General features: G+C 45.1%; 1 protein-coding gene across 1 annotated transcript; it reads right to left on the bottom strand.

Moving 5' to 3' along the window:
• LOC129326020 (vitelline membrane outer layer protein 1-like) lies at positions 1-14,417 on the bottom strand. The gene is made up of 4 exons (XM_054974093.1): positions 14,310-14,417; positions 11,474-11,759; positions 7,843-7,946; positions 1-400 (listed from the first exon to the last, which is right to left on the bottom strand). The coding sequence occupies exons 2-4, from the start codon at positions 11,660-11,662 to the stop codon at positions 109-111; spliced, it is 585 nt and encodes a 194-aa protein (XP_054830068.1). The 5' UTR covers positions 11,663-11,759; positions 14,310-14,417; the 3' UTR covers positions 1-108.
• Between the last annotated feature and the right edge of the window lie 2,213 nt (positions 14,418-16,630).

The following is a 16,630-nucleotide window of genomic DNA, read 5'->3' as shown; positions in this document are numbered from 1 at the left end:
TCTGTTTAAAGGCAAGATTTAACTGGAGATATCATTCATGTTTAGCAAACCCACAGCAACACTAGCAGGCAGCTGTGCTGTTAACAGGGAAGAAGTGGTCTATTTCCATTAACAGCAGTAGAACTTCACATCGTTAAGTGCCGTGTCGTCACCGTGCCCTTGATCCGGCTCCACCTTTGTCTGTAACCCGCAGATCCCACTCTTGCATCTTGCGCTCCAGGAGCCAAAGGTACCCCATTCATGTGACTTGCCGACCAGCACCTGCCCATCTTCACAGCGGAATTGGATGTTGTTGGCTGCAGTATCATCACCACCATCCTGGGGTAATTCCACTCGCAAAGAGAAGGCCACCATTTTACCAGCTCTTGGGCAAATGTAGCGCCCAGACCAAGGACCCCACCTGCCAAAGAAAAACAAAGCAATTAACCTAAGAAATATATTCAGATTTTTCTACTAGTAGTATATAAAAACTTCAAAGCCTCAGGATGGATCAGCAATGAGATGGATCTGCCTAGATTTCCAATTCTAGAGGTGATCTTTTCCCTGCCATCTCCATCCCACAGTAGTAAAGTGCAACCCTGAAAACCTATGCTGTAAAACAAAGGAAGTTCATAAATAACATGCCTCAAAATTAGCTATAGAAAAAGAGCTTCTTTGAATAGTCGTGTGAGCGAAGTGATTGCCTCAATTTTACTTTGGGGGAATGGGAAGGAAATCAAGCTTCAGAGAACACTCAGTAGCCTTTATGATGGTCAGTTATTTTCAAATCCATTTTGTAATATAACAAGTGCACTGTATTAAAGCTCTTGCTTACTATGTTCTGCAGTATATGCTTTTGAAATTTCTATTTCCCTGCCAGCATCCTGAGGTTTAGTGTTTTGGCACATTAAGCTCTGAAGTTCTTCAAAGTGTGTGTGGGGGGGGGCAGTATCTCTAGTCTAGTTTGAGATGCTCCTAAGAGATTCTGAACTTCATTCCAAGGGAAAGTACAAATGGATGGGCATGGGAAAAAGTAGATTTATACCATGTCAAATGCCTTCTGAGTAGAGATGGGCACGAACAGCAATACGAACAAAAAAAGCCACGAACAGCCCAATCTGCTGTTTGCGAACAAGCTGTTCCTGAGGCCCCATTCTAAATGAACAGGTGGTTGATGCAAGCCTCATTTGTTGCTGTTCATCAAGCCAGACAGTCTGGCACCTGCAATCAATTCCCTTGGCAACTTAGGCAGGGATTTCTGAACTCTGTCTGAACTCCTGCTGTTGCCCTGGAAACTCCATTCTAAGCCCAATTTAGCTTAATAGGCAGGTCTTCCTTTCAAGTGTGGAGCTCCAAATTTGTTACAAGGAAGCAAAGACCAGGGGGGAGTGGGGCTCCCAGCTCTGGCTTAGTTTGCAGACATTGGAGAGGGAGAGACAGTTGCTGTTGGCATTTTGATAGAGAGAGTGCATTGGAGCTTGAATTTTCTTTGTGCGTGGTGGGATAGGGATCTACTCCTTGAAGTTCCAGGGCTGCTGCCAGGCTCTGGGCCAAGCTATTATTTATTACTGGTACCTTTCCTGGTGCCTGCTCAGGTAAGGTATCTGGGAGTGGTGCAGTAGGGATCTTGACCGAACTTGGATGATGGCTGGAGGAGAGCCTGCTGGCCCCCACGAACATCCAACCATGAAAATGTTCATGAACAGGGCCATGTTCGTGGTTGTTTGTGAGTCCCTGTTCGTGGATGGCAATGAACAACAAACATCATGTTCAGGTTTTTTTTCTGTTCATGCCCATCTCTACTTCTGAGTAGACCTGTTTCGAGCATAGTCTGTCTCGCCCTGCCTCCACCTCCAGTCACATACATCTTCCCTCCTTTCTGCATCTTCATAGTCAAACATTTTCTTTAACACACACAAACACCCTTCCCTCTGTCTCAGTCACAGGGACCCCTCCTGAACTGTCTCCATCCAAGCAGCAAAAAGGGAACAGCTGCATGCAACACCAACTTCGGGTTGCCCCAAGATGTGCCAAGCCTTTCTAATCCTATTCCTTGGGAAGGATGTATTTGGGTGACAGGCAGAGGGAAGGCAGCGGTACCTGCTAGTTTGGGCAACAACAGTTCCCTTCTCCTCCAGAGTCCTGTCCAGTGGCTTAGGGGGGCTCTTAAATTCTCTTAGCCTGCCAGGAGGAACTAAAAAGCAGTGGCTGCATGCAGTAGCTGCATGCACACATTCAGCATACTGGCAGAGAACTGAGGACTGGACTGGGGAGCTGATGGAAAGGAGACATCAAAGCCCAGGCTGCTTCAGGCTGCCTGCAGAGGCAGGAGTCAGGCAGTTAAAGACTCAGTTATTCATGTCTCAGTTGCCTGTGTCTGAAGAAGGGAGCTCTGACTCTTGAAAGCTTACACTTTGGAAAACTTGTTGATTTCTTACGTGCCACTGGGCCAATATCATGCTCATCCCTCTGGTTTTGCTGCCAGGAGGAAAGGTCCTTTGCCCTCCCCTCCAGGCAGAAAGGCAGAGAAAACAGTAAATGCAAGCAAGCACCAAAGCTCAGGCTGCTTGAAGAGGTTCTGCATTCCCTCCCTCCAATCCTGCCCCATTTTGTGCTGCATGGAGCTCTATCAGGCTTCTTCTCAGCCTTCTGCAGACAAAACATTCTGTAGGCAATAAGGTTGCCAGATCCCCTTACCCTTCAGGCAGGAGGTAGGAGAACTGGCTCTCATCAATGACATCACTTCTGGGAAGTGATATCATCACACAAGCCACATGCTGCCCCTGGGAGCACTCACATGCTCTGCAGCAGGACAATTTCAGTCTGTTTGGGACTGAATCAGGCCCATTTGTGGCTAGATCGGACCTGCTTCGGGCTGAAATCAACCCGCTATGGAGCATGGGAGTGCTGCTGGGGTGGTGTGGGGCTCTGGAGTGTTCCTGCACTCTGCAGTAGGCTGATTTTGGCCTGTTTCAGGACAAATTGGGCCAGTTTCAGCCGAAATAGGTCTGCTGCAGAGCATGGAAACTGCTGCGGCAACACAACAGGTTCTAGGGTCTTTTGTGGTCTGCAGCGGGTCGATTTAGGCTAATTTCGGGACAAATTGGGCCCATTTTTGGGCTAAAATCAGCCCACTGCAGAGGACAGGAGCACTGCCAGGGTGGCATGATGGGCCTTGGATTGCTCCTGTGCTTTGCAGCGGGCTGATTTAGTCCCCAAACAGGATCAATTCAGCCTGTTTGGAGCCCAGATTGACCCATTGTGGTGCACAGGAGTGTGCCATGCTGCCCAAGAGCATGCCTCGGGAGTATGTTCCCCTGCCTGTTCTCCCACCAGCCAGGAAAGCAGGGGTGGGGGATGGAGGGTGGGAGCAGGGGATCCCCCACCCCCAGGGGGGGACTGGCAACCCTAGTAGGCAAACTGCAAGAATTGCAAAGGGAGGCAAGTGGCAACAGCAGCAACAGAGCTCAAATGCACTCACATGGCTTTCCTGGGACAAAAGACTGAAGGCAAGGGAAGGGGAAGGACTCAGAAGGAAGCTTGTATTGTTTTGCAAATCTGTGAAGTTTGGAATGAGGCCCAGCAGCCAGCCTCCACCCTCTTTCCTGCCACCCCAGGCACACAAGTAAGATTTAGGAAAGGCAGCAGGCAGCACGATATGGAGCAAAGGCCCCTACAGAGCTGCCTGGAAGGACTGGAAGAGACTTGGAAGGCTGTGTGTGATGGATAGGTAGTTAAGACTTGCTCATCCCCAGCCATGGCCACGGTGCGTGCACACACAGACAAAAATAAGCAAACTTCAAACCAGAGGAATGAGCAGTTTTGTAGTATGTTAACTGGTCTGTCAATTTATATCTAACAACAACTGTGCTTATATTCCTCTCATCTAAACAGATCAGTGCCTCACTCAGAGCAGTGAACAAGTTAGTGTTATTATCCCCACAATATAGCTGGGGAGCTGGGGCTGAGAGGAGTGGCTTACCCAAGGCCACCTACTGAGCTCATGGCAGGAGTGGGATCCGAATCAGCAGAATGCTGACTCACAACCCAACCACTTAATCACTGTGCTGCAGCATACAAGGGCTCTTTTATCTTTAGCCTAAAAAATGCAAAATTCCATGTAAAAGGAACCAGACACAATCCAAATATTAAACAATTTTATTTCAGCAATGCCACAATAAAGATTTTAAGGTGTCGAGTATAGTGTATTGTAATATAAATAAGTATGGGGGCTGAATAGGAGAAATATTTTGTAGCTTTAATACCGTTACATATTCGGTTTCTGATACTCCATTCACTGTCAAATGCTATTTTCTGTGTTAAATAAAATTTAAAATTATTTTTTTAAAAATAAAGATTTTAAGGCAACATGGTTCATTCCTTCAGTTCAGCTTCTTATTACAGATTCCTCAACCCGAGGATAAATGCTCCAGAAACTCCAAAAAATTCTAACACATCTTACCTCAATACTTTACCTCATTGCTTACTCTTTACAATACCAGATTACAACAATCTCACTAGTTCCCAAGAGCAATATAACAATGGAATGAGTTGGCCACTTCTCATTTAATTGGAGCTTTCCCTTGAGAGATATTACACCAGCACTACTTAAACTCATTTAGAAAAGGATGTAGAGGAGAACCTGTAAAAGAGCAAAGACAGCGAGCAAGGGAGAGGCCATAGGCCTTCTCTTCTGTCACTCTGGAGCCCTGGTCCTATTTTTATACCCTTTTCAAGACCTTCTCCCCTATATCTTCCTTTTCAATTGGCACAAACTTGTTGAGGGTCTCCCAGTAAAGACTCATAGACCTTGGCAAGGACTCTTTGCGTCGATATTCAATATTACATGTGGAACCTGGCAAAAATTCTGTGCATACCTATTCACAGGCCCTTTTCACACTACATACCTGCTTCTGGAACATCGTGAAACTCAACGCAAAAAACACGGAAGATAGTGTCATGTTGCAAGAGTTTTGCGCAACATCGCACAAAACTCTCGCAAGAAGACACTATCTTCCGTGTTTTTTACGCTGCATTTCACGATGTTCCAGAAGCAGATATGTAGTGTGAAAAGGGCCACAGTTACAGGGGAACACGCAGATTCTACCTGTGTCCTATTTTGAATATCAGGTCAAATTGCTGGTTTATGTTACCTTATTTGGCTTTCTCTATTATTAAAAAATGCTAGGACTTCAACCGTGAATCCTGGGTCAGTTTTACTGAGACTTTCAAATCATTAACTTCTGTTCAAACAGACTGTGCCACGAATGAAACAGTTTCTAGCAAGAGCTATCTCCTCATATCCTCAGCTGATTTTCTTTCGGCAATCAGAATGCTTAATTCCTGCTAAACTTGTATAGTTATATTGCTTCAAATTATATTTCTTTTAAAATGTCCATACTTTACAATGTAAAATGTTACAAAACATTCCCCGTCCCAGCCAAGTTTGCATGTTTTGGCTTTTTGCCTAAGCTGCTTGCTGTTTGCTGACTTTTGACCATGTCACGCCCTCTGGGGGTTTTGCCCAAGCCTCTAGAGAAATATCACTCATTCTGGGGTCTTTGCCCAGACCAGGTCAATGGTGATCAGGTAAAAGACAAAATTCTCATCTGGGTAAGGATCCTAGGTCCCCCAGTAGGGCTAGGGGATCCTCTGTTCTCACTCTGCCCCCCCACCACCACCACCACTCACCTGGCTGGTGGGGGGGAGGTGGAGAACGGGCCTTCTGGGTGCTCTCCGGGGAGCAGCACAGCGACATCACTACTGGGAGTGATGACATTGCAGCACCCCAAGAGCACTCCCGTACTTCACAGTGGGCCAATTTGGGGCTGAAATCAGCCAATTGCAAAGCATGCACAAGGAACGAGGGAAAGATGGATGCCAGGTTCCCCCCCCCTCCCACCAGGAGGATACGGGGACCTGGCAGCCCTACATTTGTGGCAAGCTTTTTGAAAAGGGCCCCAAATCCCATACATTCAGATGGTCTCAAAAGACCTGTAATCCTACATACATAAAATTTCCATAATCTTAACTGATGGCTCTGGTCCTGCCTGGAGGGTAGGTTTCAGGAGGTGGTACTAGGGAATTGCTGCTCAGTCCCTTGGCCTTTGGTCTGTGGGACCTGCAATGCTCCATCTTGTCCCCTATGCTCTTTAACATCTACATGAAACTGCTGGGTGAGGTCAGCTGAAGATTTGAGCCGATTTGTTGCCAATATGTGGATGACACTCGGCTCTATGTCGTCCTTCTAGCTGATCCCAGGGAAGCTGTGAAAACCCTAAACTGATGATTGAAGGTAGTTTTGGAGTGGATGTGGGCTAATAAACTGAAGCTTAATCCTGACAAGACTGAAGTGCTATTGGTCAGTGAAAGGTCTGAGCCAGGATTTAAGGAGTCAGCCCTTCTAGATGGGGTTGCACGCCCCCCAAAGGAACAGGTCCCTAGTCTGGGGGTGGTCTTGGCCCCAGGCCCACTGCTAGAGAAGCAAGTGGCAGCTGTGGCAATGAGTGCCTTTTACCAGCTTCGCCTGCAGCCTTTCCTGGGCAAAAAAGACCCAGCCCTGGTTACGTCTAGATTAGATTACTGCATTGCACTCCACGTGGGCTGCCTTTGAAAAGTATTCAGAAACTTCAATTGATGCTGAATGCTGTAGCCAGGATGTTGACTGGCATGGATTGGAGGGACCATATCATTCCATGCTTGGCCCATCCATACTGTTCCCCGAGCTGTGACTGGCCATAATTCAATGTTCAATTTAACCCCCGATATGGTTTGACCTGAAGGCAGGGCTTTTTTTTCTGGGAAAAGAGGTGGTGGAACTCTCTATTATTGCATATGCACACGCAAAGCACGCGCACACTCCCGAAAATGTGTGATGACGTCGCTTCCGGAAGTGACGTCAGTCCCGGAAGTGCCATCACTCCTGGAACCCAGCACAATGCATTACAACGAGATAAATGTTAGTAAGCTTGGGAAATTACACTATCATGAGAAAGGGTTTGTTTCCTTTCTGTATCCTCTCCAAAAAGTGAAATCTTACATTCCCTTTCTCAAACATTTCATTTCTTTGGAATCATATTTTAAAATATGCAAGAAGGAGGAGTCCTCTAAAAATCCAAAACTCATCTCACAAATCTAAATTCTAACAGATTGCTTCTGCCAGCATAGGGAAAAAAATCCAAAATTCTTTCTCAAAATTCCACAGAGTCTGAAATTCCTAATCTAATGAATATTGAATTTTCAAATTCAATATTCATTAGATATGAGTGGGTGTATGCTGCATGGCAGGGTCACTGAGCAGGCTGCCAGGTAGCAGGCACACCTGTAGTATGCTGCCCCTCAGCCAGTATCAAGGGTGATGGGTTTTACCAGCTGCTAAGGGTGGGTATCTGCTAGTACCCTCAAACTGGCTGCTGAATGGGCAGGCTTGTGAGTCCATCCCCAAGCCAGCTGCCAGGTGGGTGGATGCATGCTGTCACTGCAGCACCACTGAACCAGCTGCAAGGGCTGGCACATGTCACCGCTGCCACCAAGCTGACAGCCAGGGAGGCATTCTGCTGCCTCCCTCCCATAATCTGGCTGCCTAAGCCCTATATGTCCCTAAGCCCTATATGGGACAGGTGTGCATGGGCAGCAGTGGGAGTCTACTTGCCTTTCCCTGTTCTTTCCTACTCCATGTGGGGGGGGGGACTTGTGGAGGTTGGGGACTCTGCTTAGTCCAGTGCAGCTGCCCCAGTTGATCCATTGCTACAACCACTCCTGGATCTCTAATAACATGGAACAGCAGGGTACACTTGGGCACAGCAGGGACCAAGAACTGTTGCATCTAAACATCCACACACTCGTTTACAAAGAGCCACTCACTTTGAAACAGTAGATGAAATTAATGTACCATCAGAGCATACCAGACGGATGCCGTTCAGAGACGAGTCATCGTTCTTCTTATCGCTTCCTTGATATGGCTCTATCTGAGGTATGAGATAAAGAGACAGTGATAAAGCTGTGGATCAGCAGTGTGCTGGAGGAAGTTCAAAGACTACAACTGCACCAAAGCAAGGCATATTGCTTTCTACTGGGGACTTCCATGAACACAGTATTGTTACCCAGGCTGGACAGTATTGTAATAACAGCTTAGACTGAACATGAACAGTGTAGCAAGATCCTTATCTTCTCTGGATTTTTCAAGATCCTATAAAGAGTTATGTAAAGTTCATAGTGTAAGCATATAGTAAAAAGGCAAACAACTAGAGAGAAAGCAAATTGGGGAAAGGGTTTGGAAAGAATTCCGTTTCAACGTGTTGCAGAAGAGTGTTGATTCCAGTGCCCAAAATAGCCTCTTTTTGCAAACAGTCTTTATGGTTTTGTTCTTGAGCAAGTTGTTTTAAATGCTGCAGGTGTGGCACAGGAGTCCAGCATAGTCAGAAATTGTTTGAGTAATCTTTGACTATGCACTGATCTGTTCTAATTCCTGATCCAGAGGAGTTAGCCTTGTTAGTCTGTAGTAGCAAAATAGAAAAGAGTCCAGTAGCACCTTTAAGACTAACCAACTTTACTGTAGCATAAGCTTTCGAGAACCACAGTTCTCTTCATCAGATGCATCTGATGAAGAGAGCTGTAGTTCTCAAAAGCTTATGCTACAGTAAAGTTGGTTAATCTTAAAGATGCTACTGGACTCTTTTCTAATTTCTGAGGTGCTTTTCTCCAGTAAAAACGGCTTTCCCCAGACCCAAGATGTTCAGAATAGCATCTTGGATCAAGGCAAGGCTTTTATCACTGGAGGAAGGCCCCTCTCCTAACAAAACAGATCTACAGTATCCAACCTTTTATTACCTGTATTGACTGAAACACGCTGACCTGGATAGCCCAGGCAAGCCCAATCTCATCAGAGCTCAGAAGCTAAGCAGGGTCAGCCTTGGTTAGTACTTGGATAGGAGAGCTCCAAGGAAGACCAGCGTTACAGAGGCAGGCAATGGCAAACTACCTCTGTTAGTCTCTTGCCAAGAAAAACCCAGCAAGGGTCTCCATAGGTCAGCTGTGACTTGACATCACTGTCCACCACCACCACTAACTGAAATAGGTTTAATACCTGAAGGATCACCTTCTCCCGTATGAACCTGCCTGTATATTCTGGTCCTCTTCCAAGGCCTTGCTTTGGATGCTACCACTATCTACCCTATTCAGGTAGAAAGGCAGCATAGAAATGTTTTTTAAAAATAAAAAAAAATACACACACTGTCTTCCAAACAACCATGTAAATTCAAGTTTGGAGAATTCAGGTTCTATAGACACACAAAAGATTTCACAGGACTTCAAAAGCTACAATTCCCACAATGCCTTCTTGGAAGCCATGATAGTTCAAGTTGTATGAAACAAACCGAAGTGTAAATATATGTTTTTACCCCTCCCTTTTCTTCAAGGAGCACAGGGTGGCAAACAAAGGTCTCCACCCTGTTTTGTCCTTACCTCAACCCTCTGAGTAGGTTTGCCATTTTCCACCCTGTGGCAAGTGGGCTCTAGCCCTCAGCTCCAGTCCCCTGCCCTTGAGTGGAAGGAAAAACGTTTGGAAAATGGTCTCTATAGTGATGCTCTAGGAATTTCCCCATGTTTCTATGGCCTTGCCATAGATATTAAGGAAAAAATTCACAGCATCATTTGGCAGTGGTATCACCACCTCCCCAAACTTCACTCTCCCTATGCACTGTCCTCAAAATCTCCCTGCCTTTGCCAAGGCATTGTGGGCCATCGTGCCCTCTCAGTTTAGGATGAGACACTTAGCTCAAGGTCACCCAGTCAGCTTCAGCATTCTGTGGGGATTCAAAGCCAGACCTTATCGGTCATTGGCTGATACTCTAGCCACTGGCTGTCTGGCCTATAGCCACTAATTTTTAACAAAGGAGTCTAATGTAGAGTAGACCATTGTAAAGCAGTTAGGGCCTATCTGGCATCCCAGCAGGAGAATTTGGGGTGGGAGGGGGACAAGAAATTCATCATTGCATGAATGCGTGACATCACATCCAGCACAAACCCAGAAGTGACATCATAACAGGGGAGTGATAGTCTACCATAGAGTTGTGGGAGACTCCTAGAGTGTCATGAGGAGCCCTGAACTAGACACTTGTTTCTGGTGAAAGCTGGAAACCTATCAAGGAGGCTTTGAATGACATTAGTTGAGACAAGTCCATCATATGCCCCCCCTGTGGTTACAGGCCTGGTTCATAGGCTCAGATAGGAAGGCAGTATTGTAGGGAGGAAGTCTCAGATGCTTCACTAATGAGTTAGGGACCATAGACTTCACCACTGTGTTGCCTTACATATTATTTGTTGCTTTAAATACGTACTCCTATATACTACCTGTGCTTCATGTTGTCTAATATCAGTCCTAGAATTGATTATGTTCTGTTTCAGTAATTCTTCAACTCTGTATTGGATCCTTACGAATGCTATGTCTTTGTCAGTCCATACCTTTTATTGACATTCAGCTATGTCTTTGTACACTGATTTATTTATCCTATGGCATTGTCTATGGAAATGTCCTGGACACTGTATGGAAATGTATTTGATACTGATTGTACTAATCTCACACTATAAATTCCACCTTCAGTCTCAGTGAGAAAGGGAGACTATAAATGACATAAATAAATAAATAAAAATAATCAGCAAGCTTTTTTGTTAATGGTTTAGGAAAAAGGGCAGAAACTTCAGGGATTGTGACTAGAGATGGGCACAAACAGCAATACGAACAAAAAAAAAGCCACAAACAGCCCAATCTGCTGTTCGCGAACAAGCTGTTCATGAGGCCCCATTCTAAACAAACAGGTGGTCGTTGCAAGCCTTGTTTGTTGCTATTCGTTGCTGTTTGTCAAGCCAGATAGTCTGGCACCTGCAATCAATTCCCTTGGCAACTTAGGCAGGGATTGTCTGAACTCTGTCTGAACTCCTGCTGTTGCCCTGGAAACCCCAATCTAAACCCAATTTAGCTTGTTAGGCAGGTCTTCCTTTCAAGTGTGGAGCTCCAAATTTGTTACAACAAGGGAGCAAAGACCAGGGGAGAGGGGGGCTCCCAGCTCTGACTTTGCAGACAGTGGAGAGAGAGTTGCTGTTGTCATTTTGATAGAAAGTGCATTGGAGCTTGAATTTTCTTTGTGTATAGTGGGATAGGGATCTACTCCTTCAAGTTCCAGGGCTGCTGCCAGGCTCTGGGGCCAAGCTATTATTTATTATTGGTACCTTTCCTGGTGCCCGCTCAGGTCAGGTTTCTGGGAGTGATGCAGTAGGGATCTTGACTTGGATGATGGCTGGAGGAGAACCTGCTGGCCCCCACGAAGAGCCAACCATGAACATTTTCGTGAACAGGGCCATGTTCATGGTTGTTCATGAGTCCCTGTTTGTGGATGGCAACAAACAACAAACATCATGTTTGTTTTTTTTCTGTTCGTGCCCATCTCTAATTGTGACAGCTAGTCAGCAAGAGAGGTTCTGAAAAGGCCAGTTATACCTTCAGTGAGAAACCGACAGCATGATAACCAGTTGGACAATGTTCTACATTTCCCCAGGAGCCCCATGGTCCACCATTTGACACATGTATCATAGCGGGAACAGGAGAATTAGGAGCGCACTGGCCTGCTGTATCCCTGAAGCAGCAGAACAAGATTATGAAGAGCACAGTGCTTGAGGAAGGGGCCATCACACGCAGTCCTGTTTCACTCAAGTGGTGGAACTGTGGTTGAAGAACAGCTGCCACAAGAATTCAGGGTTTCTTTCCAGGTCTAGCACTGCCAACCCTGTAGCAAAAAGCACAAGACACAGTTTATTTTAAAGAAAGCAATCATTTAACTGTTATAACACTGAAACTGCCACTATGTGTGACTTGCCCGCTGCAACCACTATGTGTGACTTGCCTGCATTTGCCACCATGAATTTCCCACTTTTGCCACCGTGTGTGACTTTCCCACCATTGCCACCATGTGTGAGTTTCCCACCACTGCCACCATGTGCGACCTGCTCGCAGTTGCCACCCTGTGTGACTTGCTCACTGTTGCCACCATGTGGCCGACTTACACCTGGTGGCAGCAGTGGGCAAGTCACACATGGTGGCAACTGTAGACAAGTCACAGATGGTGGCAGTTTCAGTATTATAAGTTAAAAATGATTGCTTTCTTTAAAATAAACTGTGTCTTGTGCTTTAAAAGTGGTGGGGTCAATTTTACCCCATTACATTTCTGTGAAAAATTGATGTTTTCAATGAGGGGTGTTTTTGACCCCAATTCCAAATTTTACTCTTCTTGGTCCTGCATTGCAGAAGAAAGTTATTCTTGAGGACAAATTAAAAATAGGCATGTAACAGACCCTTGCAATGGAAAGGGGCATTCCATGCCTGCCAGTTAAAGGGTTAACAAAAAGAAGGGAAAATATCTGCATTCTTCCTACTAGCCTTCTTATAACCTACACTCAGGCTGCACCAGTTGGAACCTTATAATTAAGAGCTCTTCCTAAAATAACAAATGTAAACAATCAGCTCAGTGGCCAGATATCTAGAGTGTCATCTAAAGTTCCAGGCTGAATGGCTCCTGTGAAGAGGATCAGAGAAGGCCTGCAAACATGCCCAGGCTTGTCTTGTAGGGGGCTAGAATGACCCCATTTTCCAAAATAGTTATTCATTTCAATTTGAGCTTTTCAATATAGCTATGGGGCAGAAGGGAAGCTTTGACAGAGCACAACAAAGGGAAACAATCACTCAGCGGACAGATGGTTAGGGGGTCATCTAAATTTCCAGGCTGAATGGCTCCTTCGAGTCTGATAAATGTGAAGAAGTCCAGTGGATGCCTACTAACATGCCCAGGCTTGTCTTTCAGGGGGATAGAATGACCCCCCATTTCCCAAAATTGCAATATAGTTCAATTTGAACTTTTCCATATCGCTATAGACATAAGGGAAGCTTTGAGAGAGCACAAACACAGGGATTTTACCTGCTCCTACTATATACACAATTCAGGTTGCAAACAGTGGTTTCCTTAGGGGTCATTGCAACTCCCATTTCCAAAAGTAGTGTAAAACCCCAAAGCCAAAAGTGTGATTTTTTGGATATAAATTTAGGAGAGAAATTTTAGTTTTCACTGTTTGCTTCACCTTCCTATAAAATGGAGATAATAGGTCCATCTATTTATACATGGAAACAGTGCTAAAACCATTTTTCAATATTCCTTGGGGTCACTAGAACCCCCAAATACAATTATGCAAAGTACTTTCACCTTCAAGCCAAGTCTATTGAGGGCCAGAATGACTTCTTTCACACTTTTGATGAACCTCAAACTTAAAAATGAAAGGCAATGGGGAAGGAAGAGAGGGACTGCACGGCATTGCAGTTCATTGGGGAGAAAGCATAACAAGAGTGGGGTGTCAGTAGAAAATTTTAAATGGGTAAACCACTTTTTTCCAATGATTTACAGGGTCAAACTAACCTCTTTGGAAGAGTTAAGGACTTAATCTTTGTGCCCATAAACAGAAAAGCAGAAGGGAAAAGATGATAAGAGAGGGGAGGGAGAGAGGAATGGGAGTGGCCACTTCACCTTTGTTCATAAGCCTAGAAGTGGTTTTCCTCTACATGTACAAGAAGCCAGTTTCTTCCACATATGTAAGGAGGAGACACCCACGAACCTTGCCTCTAGAATGCCCAATTTCATCATGGTTGCCTTTGGTTTCTTTTGGGGTTCACCAACCTGGAGCAGCAAACTGGGGTGGTCACCAGTGACATAATGAAGTCACCACCAATGTGCTGACATAACTTCCTGTATGCCCCAGCAGCAGGTAACTCCCATCTCCTGCCCCCCATTGTTCCCCACCCACCCATTGCCAAGGAGGATCTGGCAACCCTACTGGGTTCACTAAAGGACGCATCAGCATTTTAACAGTGAATTCTGTTGCCATGGAGGCTCAGTTCTGGATGAGACCCTGTGGTGCAGGAGGAGGAAGAGAACCTGCACCCTGCCAAGTTTCCTCCCTGAAACAGCACGAGCAGAGTAACGTTGCCGTCTCTCTCGATGGGGGAGCACAGCCATCTTTTGGAGCAATACCCTTGCAAGATTATCTAAATGGTGGGGGGAAGAACTTTAGGTGCAACTGCAAATGGTCATGGAAAATGGGCCACCTCAAACACGCACACCTCAACACACACACTTTCAGCTTGCAATAGCATTTCTATCAAGAACAGCAGAACAGGGCTTCATCTCACTCAAGAATGGCCTCATCCAAGAGTATTAAATTCTAGCTGGGTAGCAACCCTTCCTTCCTCTTTCAATAAGCTGCTGGTAGCAAAACAATGCAATACTACTTACAGGAACAGCGGTCAAGTCCTAAAGCCAGCAGAGCATGAAATGTGAGTGTGGGCAGGGAAATATCAAACTTGCTCTGTAACTGTTTGTTTTGTTATCTCACCTCTCTCCCTGCGACTGACATTTTAGTGCATCCAAAACCAAAAGTCAAAGGTCTTGTGAAAGGAAGTGGAGGCTTCTTAAAGTGAAATACTGCCAACCCAGTTTTTTCCATGAGGCGGCAGAGGGCCATCTCCAAGTTTGAGGGAACAGATTTTGATATCCCTGGAAGGCTCAGTCTGCCCGCCCCCGCCCGCCCCCATACACAAGGTGTAGTGTACACATTAACTCCCTCAATAATTCTACCCAAGTTATTTTGCCCCAGGTTTGATGCTATTGGGAAGATTTGTTTCTTGATTCCCCACAGCATTGTGGTACTGTGTTCCTCCTGGCCTTTCTCAGATCTTTCTCAAACTTGCTGTGCTGTGAAGTCTAAATGGCTGCCATGCAGGTGAGAAAGCATCAATTTTCCTGCCTTCATGGCAGCTATTTTCCCTGACCCTGTCTCTACAGTGGCCATGTCATTCCCCTGCCACCAGTAAGCTTCGTTTGTTTTATTTAAGTTGCAATTTAATATTGTTATATAGATATAACATTATAATAATCTGTGTAACAGGTTCCCTGAATTCCCAACTTTCATTTTTTAAAAAGGAAGCCTCTAGCCCATTTCCTTTCAGAGATATAAGGGGAAAGGCAACACAAAGGACTGGAGACTAACTTTTAAAAAATGAAACCTGGGAATTCAGAGAACCTGTTACACAGATGGTTGTAACGTTATATCAATATAATGATACTCAGTTGCTGATTCCTTTTTTTCCAAAACCCTGAAAACTATTGTCCTGGTTACAGACTTACACAGGCAGGGGACAGTTCTCAAGTTGTCAGAGCAGGACAAATCATGGTTCCAAGGTTCAAGCACAGGTTAGACCTCACTCATAGCTTTGAGTCCAAAGGAGATATTCCAGAATCAAGTCCACAATAACAGGTCAGAGACGAGGAAATCCGTTCGAAACACAGCAGCAAGGTCAGTAGTAAGCAGTCATGTTGCTTCCACACGGCCACTCCATTCTCTGCTGCTTTTAAGCTTCACGCTGCTCAGCCACCTGTGCTGCATCCTGCACCTGCCAGCTCTCTCAGTCCAGCTCCTGCAAGCATTCCTCATCACTATTGATGTTGGGCCTGTGCTGTGCTGCTAGCCTGGCACTGCACCTTCTGACTTGGAGGGCTCTGGATGGTACCCCCAAGGCTCTGGTGATGAGGGGGGAGAGCTGGGCCGTGCCTTGCTCTCTGTTGCTGGCCAAGGGCTGGGAAGTTGAGGGGCCGATGTGCTGGGTCCTGGCTGTGGATCTTTGTTTGAGCCTCTGCCACTGGCTGTGGATCTGGGTCAGGTTCGCCAGCTGCCTCTACCTCAGAAGAGTCCTCTGTGTCTTTCTGCCATGTGGAAACCCCATTGCCACGGCACTGTATCACAAGCCTGTCCCGGTGTGAAAACCACCTTAAATCTGGTTCTTGTATCTTTGGACAAGGCCACCAATTAAGAAAGTTGCCCTCAGTCCAATCAGCCTTCCAGTATCTGTACAATGTATACTTCATGAAAGGAGCTTCAAAACATCAGTAATTTGTAGATATTTTCTTTTATTACAGCTTCAGTGTGTGGTCTATTTAAATCAATCAATGAATGACAAAATATTTTCTAAGATGTTTCTTCTAAGGCCTTGTTCCCACTTTGCTTTAAAATTAGAATGCAAATTATCCCCTATTTTTAGTAGAAACCCACAGAAATGAGTAACCCTTTAATAGCGAAAGGAGTAATCAAGAAATCAACAACCTGGAACAATTTTCTAGAAATATTATGTTAGATCATAATTGGAGATTAAAAAGTTTTAGTTGCAGGTGTGGATTTTTTTTAAAAAAATGTAAATTTAATCTATGCTGCTCCGCAGCCTTGTTAAAACCAGAAAAGCATGACTTCCTGTATAAAGGAGAAATAAAGTAACTCCCGATGTTTATTTTATCTGTGTGCATTTAGATTTCTTTTCTACACTACCCAAAGTTTCAACATAAGAAGAAAATTCAGCTCCAAATCTGACCTTGCCTAGACACATCCACTCATTTATTCCTTTTTTTTAGCAAATTCTTTTTTATTATTATTATTATTTTTTATTACAGCAAACGACGAGCAAAGGTTCACATAAACAAAAACATAAAAACAAACAAACAAATAAGCAAGAACATAGAGGGAGACAGACCATTTAAACATTTTACAGAATTTTTTTCTTATTACT

Source organism: Eublepharis macularius, chromosome 3 (assembly GCF_028583425.1).
Source record: "Eublepharis macularius isolate TG4126 chromosome 3, MPM_Emac_v1.0, whole genome shotgun sequence".
In the NCBI taxonomy this organism is placed as follows: Eukaryota; Metazoa; Chordata; class Lepidosauria; order Squamata; family Eublepharidae; genus Eublepharis; species Eublepharis macularius.
The sequence above is the reverse complement of the archived record's forward strand: the minus strand, read 5'-3'. Positions and strand labels throughout refer to the sequence as shown.

What these genes read in the sequence shown, in the direction of transcription:
- LOC129326020 (XM_054974093.1), bottom strand. Translation starts at nt 11,662, where the DNA reads ATGGCCCCTTCCTCAAGCACTGTGCTCTTCATAATCTTGTTCTGCTGC. An exon ending in CTGTCGGTTTCTCACTGAAG is followed by an intron (nt 7,947 to 11,473) that starts GTATAACTGGCC and finishes CTCATACCTCAG; the next exon opens with ATAGAGCCATATCAAGGAAG. An exon ending in ATTTCATCTACTGTTTCAAA is followed by an intron (nt 401 to 7,842) that starts GTGAGTGGCTCT and finishes TTTCTTTGGCAG; the next exon opens with GTGGGGTCCTTGGTCTGGGC.